Source organism: Leucoraja erinacea, chromosome 17 (genome assembly GCF_028641065.1).
Source record: "Leucoraja erinacea ecotype New England chromosome 17, Leri_hhj_1, whole genome shotgun sequence".
Lineage (NCBI taxonomy): Eukaryota > Metazoa > Chordata > Chondrichthyes > Rajiformes > Rajidae > Leucoraja > Leucoraja erinaceus.
The window spans coordinates 25,942,976-25,956,496 of record NC_073393.1 but is presented as its reverse complement, the minus strand read 5'-3'; the positions used below and the strand labels follow the sequence as shown (position 1 = coordinate 25,956,496).

Genomic DNA, 13,521 nt, shown 5'->3' with positions numbered 1-13,521 from the left:
TCATTTTTGTCTTTGCACCATCATTATTTTGTTTATTTTGTATATTGAACATTTTTGTTGTTCTTAATGGTGTTTACAGATTACTCTCTTTACATATCTGTTGTGCTGCTGCAAGCAAGAATGTAATTGTTCTGTTTCAGACCATGTGACAACAAAACACTTTTGACTCTTGACTCTAGATAGGTACTGGATACCCTAAAAGGTGTACTGCCAAGTGAGAAGACATTGTTCCCACTGGTATACCAAGATCCAGATTTGATCACAACTTCCAATTCATTAATGAGAGAACGTGTATTAAAATCCATGGGTTACCTGCACTCTCTGTTGATTGGGAGTTGCCTGGGCAGCCAGTCCCAGGTAATGATCGTCAAAGCTCCCTGTGGACGCATAAAATAGGGGGTATTAGTGGCAAAACTGCTGATGTCCTGCAAACCTCTGCTAGTGTTGCCATTTCTGATTGGGTGCATTGGAGGTTTCATCGCATGATCCTCCCATCCACTGCCCTATCAAGTTTGGGGGAACTGGATAGGCGACGTTTCAGGGCGGGACCCTTCCTCAGACTCATTGTAGTAGGGGGGTTGAAAGCTGGGAAAGAGTAGTGGCGGGGGCAGGAAACAAAGCCTGGCAAGTGCTCGACGAACACGGGTGAGGAGAGAGGGAGGGGGGTTCATTGGCAGATGAGTGGGCCAAGTGACAAAAGCTAGAGATGCAAATGAGACAACAGGGTGTCACATATGGAGAGATGAGGGCTGAAATGTAAAGCCAGAGGGAGGGACTTAGGTGTGAAACATCGCTTATGCCTTTCCCTCCACAGATGCTGACTGACCTGCTGAGTTACTCTGGCACTTTGTGGATCCATCAAGCTAAATAACCTTTTTTTTAAAAGAAATCTATTAACGGATATTATTTAAATTAAATGTTGAATATCTTGTTTTTTTTTATAATCCATTATGATTTTTGTCAGGGATTGATTGCAGTGATCAGGAAATTTAGTTTGAATTCCTGGATAATACAATGCATTCTTGAGTGGCTGGTAAATGTACTGTCCATCTGGTAGCACCAGAATGACCACATTAAACTCCCGACCGCATCAAAACAGTTCTTGATTAAAACATCCTGAATTCGATCTTAAAACGATAGTTTCCAGTCTTCCATTTGTTTTCCATCTCTAGTTTCCTCTAAACTGCTGAGCTATAGCCTTGATTTTCAGAATTGTTACTGTAAAGAAGGAGGTTATTCAGCTGATTAAGAGTTAGAGTCACAGTGTCACAGTGTGGAAACAGGCCCTTCGACCCAACTTGCCCACAACGACCAAAATGTCCCAGCTACACTAGTCCCACCTGCCTGTGCTTGGTCCAAATCCCTCCAAACTTGTCCTACCCATGTTTATTGGCTCTGGGTTGATCAACACTCTCACTCATATTGCTCTGCTCTTCCCCCATAACAACTCTTTACCTCAATCCCATTCCTTTCACAATGTGGAAATATAGAACTGCACATGTTGGTTTACCAAAAAAATACACAAAGTACCAGAGTAATTCAACAGATCAGGTAGAATTTCTGGAGAACATGGATAGATGGCATTTCGAGTTGGGACCCTTCTACAGACTGATCAGTCTGAGCATTGAGCATTGAACATAGAATAGTACATCCCAGGAACAGGCCCTTCAGCTCACATTATTTGTGCCGAACATGATGTCAAGTTAAACTAATCTCATTTGCCTGTACATGATCCATATGCCTACATTTCTTGCACTTCCATGTCCCTATCTAAAAGCGTCTTAAACACCAATATCATAAGGTCCTGACACAAAACATCACCTATATATGTTCTCCAGGGATGCTGCCTGACTTGTTAAGTTACTTCTGAACTTTGTATCTTTTCCTTTTTGAATTTCCTGGTTGCCCCCTTGATCCTGTTTCCACCACCTCTATTGGTAGAAAGTTCCAGATCAGAACTACTCCTGCACAACAAAAAGGCTTTTCTTCTCAACCCCCATTTTATTGTTGCCTCAGAAATTTAAATCTGTAACTCTGGCCTTTGTTCCATTTGTTATAGGATCAGTATCCCTCAACTTACCTTGTCTGAAGAAACATACACTTACACTTTACTATCTTATCTCCGTCTGCCCCCTCCCTTGGCAGCGTGGCCCAGGCTCCTACAATTCTCTGTATAAAAATCTATTCCCAATCAGTCTGACGAATGGTCTCGACCCAAAACTTCCCCTATCCGTGTACTTCAGTGATGCTGCCTGACCCACTGAGTTACTCCAGCACTTTGTGTATTATTTTGTAAGCCAGCATCTGCAGTTCATTGTTTCTACGTTCCAAGGGGAATTTGATTAAGGTAAAAAATGTTTAGGGTAAAGAATGTTGTGTTACTCTAGCACTTTGTGTTCTACACAAGATTCCAGCATCTGCAGTTCCTTGTGCATAAACTAAAGTAGTGGTGGGTGTATTGTAGGTGTACTTTGGTGGTTGCAGTCCCTGTTGATTCCTGGATTGGCTTGCATTGGTGGAATGGCCACTGGTGGAATGCCAGTGATGCCACTACCTGGTTATGTTCACACTGCGATGATTGAGGTGGAACTGAACATCGGGAAGGTTGCGGGAAAGGTTAATGGAAAAGAGCAACAAACTGACAAGGTTTATCCTTTGAGACATTTCCTAGTGATCATCTGAATCAGGGTCTGACAGAATCATATGCAGTCTCTTGTTTGGAAATGGTATCTTATCCTGGAGACTGGGACATAGAGTGGAGAAGGAACAACAACCATCAGACGTTTAAAACAAAACAATGCTGCTTTTGTAAGAGGGCAGAAATCTGTCAGTCACCTCAGTGGGGTGGAAGATTGCAACCTTCACATGGTCCGCCCTGTTTACCCGGCGGGCACAATCAAATAAGATCAAATAGAACAAGTTGTCCTATAACTTTAGGCTGTGCACGCCATACGCAAGAAGAAGAAGTCACCTCAGTGTTGGGAATCACAACACTGAACATTGGTTGAGCTAGATTACATTTGATGCACTAACCTGCATTATTTGGTTCAGTTCAGTTTAGTTTAGTGTAGTTTAGTTTAGTTTATTGCCACATGTACTGAGGTACAGTGAAAAGCTTTTTGTTGCCTGTCCAATCAGCGGAAAGACTATACATGATGACAATCCATAGTGTACAGATGCACGATAAAGGGAATAATGTTTAGTGCAGGTTAAAGTCTAGTAAAAACCAATTAAAGACAGTCTGAGGGCCTCAAATGAGGTAGGTGGTAGCTCAGGTCCGCTCTCTAATTGTTGATAGGGTGACAGTTGCCTGATGACAGCTTAGATGAAACTGTTTTTGAATCTGAATGTGTGCATTTTTACACTTCTGTACCTCTTGCCTGATGGGAGAGAGGAGAAGAAGGAGTGATTGGGGTGAGACTCGTCCTTGATTATGCTGGTGGCCTTGCCGAAGCATCGTGAAGTGTAGATGGAGCCAATGGATTCAAGCCTTCGCAACACTTTAATATAAGGACATAGATATTTAGATTGGATATAAGAAATGGTCACCTCTTGTGCTTCTGTCACTGGTTGGCAGTCAATGATAAGAAGGCAGTTGGCTGAAAATTGAAATGTCCTGTTCACTCACCAAAAAAAGCTGAACACTATACTTTTAATCAGAAAAAAAAATTGATGTTCAGTATGCTGCACGCTGCAATATGGTTAACATAGTAAAATGCCCCAAGGTTTTTCACAGAAACCCATACCTCAGCGGCTAAGCCTATTTTTAGGTTGAAGTGATGTGTGCAAGGTGCTGAGTTTTATATATAGAATTACATTGCCACTGCGACCCGCAGGCTTTTCTTAACACATGGGATTGAGTGCCATCAACTGTTTGACTCGGACATCTTTCCTGATGTACAAGAAAATGTCTCAGCCATTGCTTTAAGTTAACACAGATAGTTAACTTCTGGCAATTACAAGTCTTACCCTAGGGAACTGCTGTCACCTATTACTCCGACTATTAATACCAACAAAAAAAAGATACAAAGTGCTGGAGTAATTCAGCGGATCAGGCAGCATCTCTGGAGAACATGGATAGACATTGTTTCGGGCCAGGACCCTTCATCAGTCAGATCCGATATGTCGCCTGTCCATGTTCTCCAGAGATGGTGCCTGACCTGCTGAGTTACTCCAGCACTTTGTGCCTTTATTTTGTTATCCAGCATCTGCCTTCGTTATTACTAATAAGAAGTGCTTTCCGGGATTCAAAACATTGCACACGTGAATGAACAAATGAGAGGAGAAAGATTGGATTTTGTTTGAACCTAAGCATGGATTTATCCTGCTAAAAAAACAGGTATGTAGGAATCAAATATGCATACTGACTGGCAACAAGTTTTACTTTTCAATTTAAATAATTCCTGCTCTTTTATATTTCGTTAAATCATTCCTTTTTCTGCTGATTTTAAGAATGGGATGGTTTTAACTGATGCAGGCACCAGAAAACAATGATAGCCAAAGATAAGGCCTGATTCCAAATATAATTATAACTGCATTGAACAAGAAATCACATGGTCTCTCAGAAAACATGAATGCCAGTATTTGAATTATTTTGAGTATGTATAAATATATTTGATATTTGATATTTCATAACTCTGAACACAAGCTTCCTTCATTTTAGTTTGGAGCAGCACAGTAGCGCAGTGGTAGATTTGCTGCCTTTCAGCACCACAGACCCGGGTTTGTTCCTGACCTTGGGCGCTGTCTGAATGGAGTTTGTACGTTCTCCCTGTAAACTCATGGGTTTTCTCCAGGTGCTCCAGTTTCCTCCAACACTTCAAAGACGTGCAGCTTTGTGGATTAATTTTTCTCCTGCAAATTGTCCCTAGTCTGTACGATAGAACTGGTCTACCGGTGATCGTTGGTCGGCGTGGACTTGGTGGGATGAATGGCTTGTTTCCAAGCTTTATCTCTAAACTAAACCAAATTAAACTAAACTTTTGTTCACTACAGATCTTAAGCGTTTTGAATTTAATTGGTCATCTTCTGCAAGACTGAAGGTACAAATTGATCTTGTTTCAGTTGGCCAGAAGATTTTTCAACCTGTACACGTGAGGTTTGCCTGATATACATCAGATAGACAGAGCAAAAAGATGCCATGAAATGCAATGAGCATATATGGGTCAGGATGCAAGGTGAACTGATGGGGCCACAACATAGGAGTATGGATGAAAACTCTTGCAGAAAGTGCAGCAAAGGGGATTGAGTAGACTATTTCATCTAAAGTTGATATCTGAAAGACTGTTCCTGGATGAGTAATCATAGAGGCTCTTTTGCTTCCATGAGGCACCTTGGGACTTTCTATAACCTTAAAGGTGCCACATAAGTACAAATTGTGTTTATTGTTAGCAACAAAATGTTTACAGTCAAAATTGATTTTTGAAAATAGACTGGTGTAGGGAGAAATGTAGCCTGGGTAGTATGGTACAGGTGCACAACCTTTTATCCGGAGTTCCAGAAACCGAAAAGCTCCGAAAACCGGCCATTTTTTCCAGATGTCGTCTGCGCACCAAAGCTCGCGTTTGGCGCCAAACTTGACCCAAAAGGACCCACGGTCAACCCAGGTCTGTACTACTGTAGCGGCTGCCTCCTCCCTGGAGACCGGGAGACGCTTAAACATCTGTAAATCATTGCTTAAATGTTAGTCAGTTAGTTTGGATGGGCTTTTATGTGAAGGGGGGTGAAGGGGTAAACTTTAATTCTTAGTTCCCTACCTGGTCGGAGAGGCGGGGAGCGGTCAATGCCTTACCGGGTCGCCGTGCAGTAAGCTCCGCAGCGCTGTGGCCGGTGGGGCTGTGGGCGACGCCGGTTGTAGCTCCGACCCCGGCAACTCTACCCCTGGCTGCGAGGCGCTCCAAATCCAGCGCGGCCCGCGGCCGGACACCCCAGCTCCGCGAATGTCGGGAGTCGGCGGCGTCGCAGCGCTGGTATAGCAATGCCTTACCGGGCCGCCGTGCGGCAAGCTCCGGAGCTGGGGCATTGAGCTTGCTGAGGAGCGTCGCTGGATTTGGAGCCGCGCAGCCAGGGGTAGAGTTGCCGGGGTTGGAGCTCCAACCGGCGCCGCCCGCGGCCGGACGGAGCCCCCAGCTCCGCGGCTCCAAATCCAGCGACGCTCCGCGATGTTGTGTGTCGGTGGCCACAGCGTTCCGGAGCTTGCCGCACGGCGACCCGGTAAGGCATTACCCGCTCCCCGCTGGTATCCCAGCGCTGCGACGCCGCCGACTCCCGACATTCCCGGAGCTGGGACGTCCGACCGCGGGCGGCGCTGGATTTGGAGCCGCGCAGCCAGGGGTAGAGTTGCCGGGGTCGGAGCTACAACCGGCGCCGCCCGCGGCCGGACGGAGCCCCCAGCTCCGCGAGGTTGGGAGTCGCCGACCAGGTAGGGGACTAAGAATTAAAGTTTCCCCCTTCACCCCGACTCCACCACCACCACATAAAATCCCTCCAAACTAACTGACTAACATTTATGCAATGATTCTCCCAGTCACCGGGTAGGAGGCAGCAGCTCCAGACTTTTCAAGCCGCCCGCGCTACCTACCTAATCTACGCTAAAAATCTTCCATTCTGAAATCCGAAAATGTCCGAAATCCGACAAGTGTCTGGTCCCAAGGCTTTCGGATAAAAGGTTGTGCACCTGTAATAGGCAGTAATGAAGTCACTGGATTTAAAAGACACTTGGACAGGTACATGGATGGAAAAGGTTCAGAGGGATATGGACCAAATGCGGGGAATTAGGACTAGCTTAGATGAGTTGGTGTGGACAAGTGTGGGTAGCACAGTGGTGCAGTGGTAGAGTTGCTGGCTTACAGCTCCAGAGACCCGGATTCGACCCGGATTACAAGTGCTGTCTGTATGGAGTTTGTACATTCTCTCTGAACGTGTGGGTTTCCTCCGAGTGTTCCGGTTTCCTCCCACATTCAGAAGACATGCAAGTTTATAGGCTAATTGGTCTCAGTAAAAATTGTCCCCAGTGTGTGATGGATAGTGTTATGTATGGAGTAATCGCAGGCCGGCGGGGATCGATTGGCCAAAGGGCCAGTTTCCGCACTGTATCTCTAAAGTTTAAAGTCTAAGATAAAGTAAAGTTGGGGTGAACCTTCTGTTTCTGTCCTGCATGACTCTATGATTATGATTGCAGATGTTGGAATCACGATAAAAAAACAAACTGCTGGAAGAACTGAGCACATCAGGCAGCAGCAGACCTGCTGAGCTCCTCCAGCAGTTTGCTTTTTGCAATGGGCAGTAATGCATTGGTCACAGGTCAAAAGTATTAACTGATATTCCATCTTAGTAAAGCCAATCGAACTCAATGTTGTGTGTGAAGCTTTAAATGAAATAGCTTGCATTTGCATAACACCGTTAGGACCAATACGTGCTTTTAAAGTGTGGTTGTTCAAAAAGTTGTCACAGTGCAAACTCCCACCAAATGTCATGTGATAATGACCAGTTAGTATCTTTGTATGATGTTGACTGAGATGTAAGTATTGGTGAGGTGACTGGCACGAAACCCCTGCTCTGTTTCAATATTTATACCCAGCTGAGGTTTCGTTCAGTCACTATGAAGTGGGGTCCAGGCCCAAAACGTCACCTAGCCTTTTCCTCCAGAAAAGCTGCCTGGCCCAATGAGTTACTCCAGCACTTTGTGTTTATCTTTAGTTTAGTTAAGTTTGTTTTAGTTTAAAGATACAGCAATGAAACAGGCCCTTTGACTCACCAAGTCCAGACTGATACTTGATCACCCGTTCACAACTAGTTTCTGCGGGTTTGACATTGGGCTCATTAGCCACCCGCCAGCTCCCAGTGGATATCACAGTGGTGCCCCTTCTAGAGCAGCTGCCTCATAGCTCCAGCAATCTGACTTCCCCTGATGACTGTGTGGAGCTTGCCTATTATCCCTGTGACCACGTGGGTTTCTCTCAGGTGGTTCAGTTTCCTCTCACATCCCAAAGCAAATAGGTTAATTGGCCATGATAAGTTGCCCCGAGTGTGTAGCTGAAGAAGATGTGGGAGAACACATTGCAGTAAAAATATGAGGGGAAATTAAATTGCTCCGTGAGCCAGCATAGAGTCGATGGGCCAAAACCGCCCTCCTTCAATGTTATAAGGTCGTTGTAATATAGAAGTTGAATTAGAGGGGACCTAATTATCCTTGAACCTTGGGATGGCATGGTAGCACAGCGTAGAGTTGCTGCCTTACAGCACCAGAGACCCAGGCACGATCCTGACTAAGGGTGCTGTCTGTTCAGAGTTTGTACGTTCTCCCCAAGACCATGTGGGTTTTCTTCAGGAGCTCTGGTTTCCTCCCACATTCCAAAGACGTACAGGTTTGTAGGTTAATTTGCTTCAGTAAAAATTGTAACTAGTGCAGAGTCTGTAGGATAGTGCTGGTGTACAGGAATTTCTGGTAGGCGCGGTCTCAGGGGGCCGAAAGACCTGTTTCCACACATTATCTCAAAAATCAAAAAGGTTAGGAGGTTAATTGGCTTCGGTAAGAATTGTAAATTGTCCCTAGTGTGTAAGATAGTGCAGGTGTATGGGAATTGCTGATCGGCACGGACTCGTTGGGCTGAAGGGCCTGTTTCCGCCCCCATATCTCTAAACTAAACTAAACTAAACTTAGGGCTGCCTACAAAGGAAAAAAAAAGAATGAGATATTTGGAAATTTGGGTGCTTTCCCTGGAGCCTAGAGAGTGCTCAACATTAATTATTAGTGTTCTTACAGACTACTTGCATCTGGTTTAGTTACCCACTCGTTGCCTATTTCCTGCCCCTGCACTCACAGAGCCAGATATTGAAAGTCACTGTCAACCCTTTGTGGTTCCATTTTGATTGATGGAATAGGTAAAGGACATGACTTTGAAGAATCACTTACAGCGTCAGTTTATTGGCCTGAGACTGCTAATGGAACACACAGATGAACAGGAAAGTAATTTAAATCTTTTAAAAGGTACTGTCTAGAAGAGGAGGTATAGGCATTATCTTTGAAGAGTTACACGAGGAAGCCATTTGGCCCAATGCATCCATGCCAGCAAGCCTTCATTTCCTATTTCATTTCATATTTACACTAAGCTGAGATCTACTTTGTGTTGCTCCTGAATAAAATATATGTTGTCATTCCTATAGGAACCATGTAACCACAGCTAATATCACCAGGGCTCCTGATCAATGATCAGCACATTTGTATATTGGAGCCAGAAGCAGATTTTTTTTTAAATTCCAGATACTTTTGGTGCCCAGCATGATTTGGAAACTATGGAATGGAAGAGTCCCTAAAATACAAGGTATGAGATGTCAACTATTGCTTAACAGTGCTTAACGCAGCACCTGAGACCCTGGTTCAATCCTGACTATAGGTGCGGTCTGTACAGAGTTTGTACATTCTCCCTGTGCCCACGTGGGCTTTCTCTGGGTGCTCCTGTTTCCTCCCACGCTCCAAAGACATGCAGGTTTGTTGGTTAATTGGCTTCTGTAAATATTGTCACTAGTGTGTAGGATAGAAACGCCTCCAGCTCACTGAGTCCATGGCACCCATTGATCACCCATTAGATAGATGTAAAATGCTGGAGTAACTCAGTGGGACAGGCAGCATCGAGAGTTCTGGATCATCCGTTAGCACTAGTTCCATGTTATTCTACTTCCACATCCATTCCCTACCCCACTAGAAGCAATTCACAGAGGCCAATTACCTTACAAACCTGTACGTCTTTGGGATGTGGTAGGAAATGGGATTACCCGGAGGAAACCCACGCGGTCACAGGGAGAGCATGCAAACTCCACACAGACACCATCTGAAGTCTGGATTGTCCTGAGATCTCTGGCGCTGTGAGGCAGCAGCTCTACTGCTGCGTCACTGCGCTGTCCAAGACCATAAATGTCATGGAAATCTTTCTCCCCTCCTCTGAACGAAAGTATTCTTGAGGCTTTCAACACTGTTCATAAATAACGATCAAACAACCTACGTACTGGAATAAGATGAGTTAAATAAGCAATGCAAAAGGGAATAGCTGCAATGATGTGCATTGTTAAGAACTGGGATGAGTAATTACACTAAGCAACATTATTACAGATGTGTTTCAAGATCTTGCCTCAGGCCATTCTAGTGATGTCTGTATATTCTTGAGATTGTTGATTAATGATTTTGCTTGTAAAAATCAAATGTAAATGATGAGGGAAAATTCATTTAATTTGAACCTAATCCAAATTTCAACTGCTTTATTTACGGTTCTGGTTTCACTCTGAAAAATATATTGAAACCTTAAAAAAAACATTGTAAAGATGACACCTTAAGATAAATAACACAAATACGGTTCCCATATTTTGCTTCTCTATGCATATCATTAAATTAGGCACCAATGCCTTGAGAAAATATTGTGTCTACATAATAAATGGAGTTGAAAAAATAAATCTATCAGATCTATATGTCCCTTTACAATGGTCACTGTCCTTTCAGCTTTAGGTCATGGATTTCGATTTGATCCAGTTTAATGGAATGAAAGCTTTCTTATTTTGCCAGTAGTAACGATGCAACATAAAATTAGATTAGTCATCCATGGCTAATGGATGCAAAACTGCCTGTAAGTATGCACTGTTCAGAGTACCAATGCAGAGTTAAGTCTCAGTCATCTCTTGTGTGGTAGTTCTCTTGTTTTGTAGATTGTGAGATAAGGACTGCTCCAGAGAAATGTATGCAAGAATCTACAGTATGTGTGCACTCCGAAGCTGTGTTACAGAGAATTGCACTGTCAGAACTTTGGACTGCCAGATGAAATATTAAACCGAGACATTATTCTCTCTTGCTGTCGAGTCTCAGAGATATGTGGCATGGAAACCGGCCCTTCAGCCCACTGAGTCTGTACCGACCATCAACAGTCCATTTACAGCTATCCTACATCAATCCTATTTTATATTCTCCCCAGATTCTCTGCAGCTTCTACCACTCATCTACGCACTAGGGGCAATTCACAAAGGGGTGGGGTTGGGGTTCAATTAATCTAGTATTCTGTACATTTTAGGATGTCGGAGTGAACCATTAAACCAAGGGGGAACCCACAAAGTCTCAGAGGATAATGTGCATGGTTCACGTATTCAGCATCCGAGGTCAGAATTGGACCTGGGTCCCTGGTTGCAAGGCAGTGTCTATATTAGCTGTGTCACTGTACCTGGTGTAAACTCTTGCATTGCCCAATAATTAACCCTCTATCCACAACATTTAATTGCATAATAGTCTATAAAGATGTGGGATGATCAAAGTTACTATATAAATGTATGTATTTCTTTCTTACTGGAAATTAGTTGATTTTGGAAATATATTTCTGGCATTTGTCCCTTGGCAATATGACCATAAGCCTTACTCTTGTACCCAGCCTACACAAGTGCCAACCCTGGATCTATAAAATTTGGGTAACTTACAGTATTTATTTCCTTAGCAAGTGCAGCTTCCAACATGCTATGCACCAAACTCTTGAAAGCCCAAATATATTTATGTCAAAATCCACAATTCAGATTGGGCAGAAGCCGAGGCAGGAAGTCCAACATTTTCTGCTTTCAAACAAGTCGGTCTTGTTTAAGGTCCCTGATGATTTGAACTTTGGAGAACCGAAAATATTGGGAAGATCCCAAGACTTGGCTTCCGCAACCCAATTTCTGTTCAAACCAAATTCCAAAGCTGCATCCCAGACTAAACCCTTGAATGTCACGGTTTACAACTAATGTCTGATAGTTAGTAGAAATGTTCCAGTTCAACTTAGATGAGGACAAGCTTCCGAATGCAAAGTATTTCAAATTCCTGAAGGTACTTCAGGTAACACATATTAAAGCAGCGATTAGATAAAGACAGAATTATCTCCGTATGCCTAAAGTAACATTGATGTTAACCACAAGGCTGTTACAGTGGTACAGCTGGTAGAGTTGCTGTCTTACAGCGCCAGAGACCTGGGCTCAATCCTGCCCACATTCTCCCTGTGACCACATGAGTTTCCACCGACAGCTCTGGTTTCCTCCCGCATCCCAAAGACATGCGTCTGTAGGTTAATTGGCCTGCATAAACTCCACCTGATGTGTAGGAGGTGGATGTGAGAGTGGGACAACTTAGAACTACTGTGTGAATGGGTAATCAATGGTCGATGTGCACTTGGTGTTTCCATGCTGTATCTCTGCACTAAACTCAACAAACCCAGTCTTATGATGAAGTTTCATTTTGTTTATGGTGCTTTTTTCTTTTAAAATTGACCCACCCAAGGTTGGTGCACTGAATGTGTAAAAGATAGGAATATGCTAAATATTGTTGAGAATAACGTGCGGTTTGAATTCAGAATCGTCTATTATTAACCGCATTGTGATCAAAAACGTTAATTCGGATTCTTTAGGTTATCAGCTATGAGTTCTCCCTTCCTGCTTGAGAGCAGAGAAAGGCCCTCAGTTGCCAAACCCTTCTAAGGTAGTGACTTAAAGTGACCTCAGAGTATTGGTGAAATTATGACCACAGTATAATGGTTTAAAAAAAACTATAAAGCACTGGATTTGATCGTTCTTGTGCTACATCATCCCCTTCCTGCTTCATGAAAATTTAAACAAGCATTTAAAATAAATAGCTTTGCTTAGTCTCTATTCCTTTTGAATGAGATGTGCGAGTAAAATGATAGGGGAGAGTCCTTGAAAGCATTAAATGGGCCATCTTAGCTCAATGGCAAAGAAAATGAACAGTGTTCCTTTTAGCCATTGTGTCCACAGGGAACTGTTTTTTCTTTAAACAACATTGAGGGCTGCATGCCTTCACAGTGCATTGAGGGATACAGACTACACCACAAATAAAAGAATTAATTTGTCTTGTATTGTATCTACCACTCTTATAGGAGGATTCTGTAAAACTCAAAGCAGATGGAGGGTGGGGGGGGGGGGGCGAGGGGGGGGGGGGGGGGGGAGGGGGGGGGGGAGGGGGGGCACAATAATTGTGCACCTCAACACATGGGATTTAAGACATATCACAAACTTCCAAAAACAGCGAGGAACTCCTTCAACTTACTCTCTAATAGCTTGGAAATGTTTGCAATTTTTCAACAGGATAAGCACATTAAGAGTTTAAGTGAATTAGCGGGGCAGAGGATTGGCTTGGGTATTAGCCGCAAGACATGTTTTGTGGGACAATAACTCTCCTGTCTCTGTATGCTGTCTATATTTTTCACATTTACGAAAAAAAATGTGCATTCAAAATAGAGTTACCTCTGTGCAGGCAAAGGACAAAGTATGAAGGCACTGAGTGAATTAGCAGAAAGCTTTGTGATTTTAAGCCAACAATCATAATTGCGCCTGATTTCTCTGGAGCATAAATGACATCATGATTCGCGAGTAACACTAGCCCGTGTTCAGACGTGTATGTTTATAGAAAAGCTGGGATCAACCAACAAAGGAGAAAGATTAAGTGTGGACAACTTCAATCAACCAGTTAGCTGCATCCTTACACAGCATTTTCCTTTGCTCAAC

General features: G+C 43.5%; 1 protein-coding gene across 2 annotated transcripts in view; it reads right to left on the bottom strand.

The window, feature by feature from the left end:
• LOC129705330 (transcription factor Maf-like) overlaps nt 1-13,521 on the bottom strand; it is a 354,539-nt gene that overhangs the window by 283,067 nt on the left and 57,951 nt on the right. Inside the window, exon 2 of one of the 2 annotated variants that reach the window (XM_055648852.1) lies at nt 67-377. The exons of the other annotated variant lie outside the window; for it this stretch is intronic. Within the exon in view, the coding sequence (XP_055504827.1) occupies nt 368-377 (10 nt within the window). The 3' untranslated portion in view covers nt 67-367. Of the gene's footprint in view, nt 1-66; nt 378-13,521 lie in introns of those variants that run through there. 2 annotated transcript variants of the gene reach the window in all.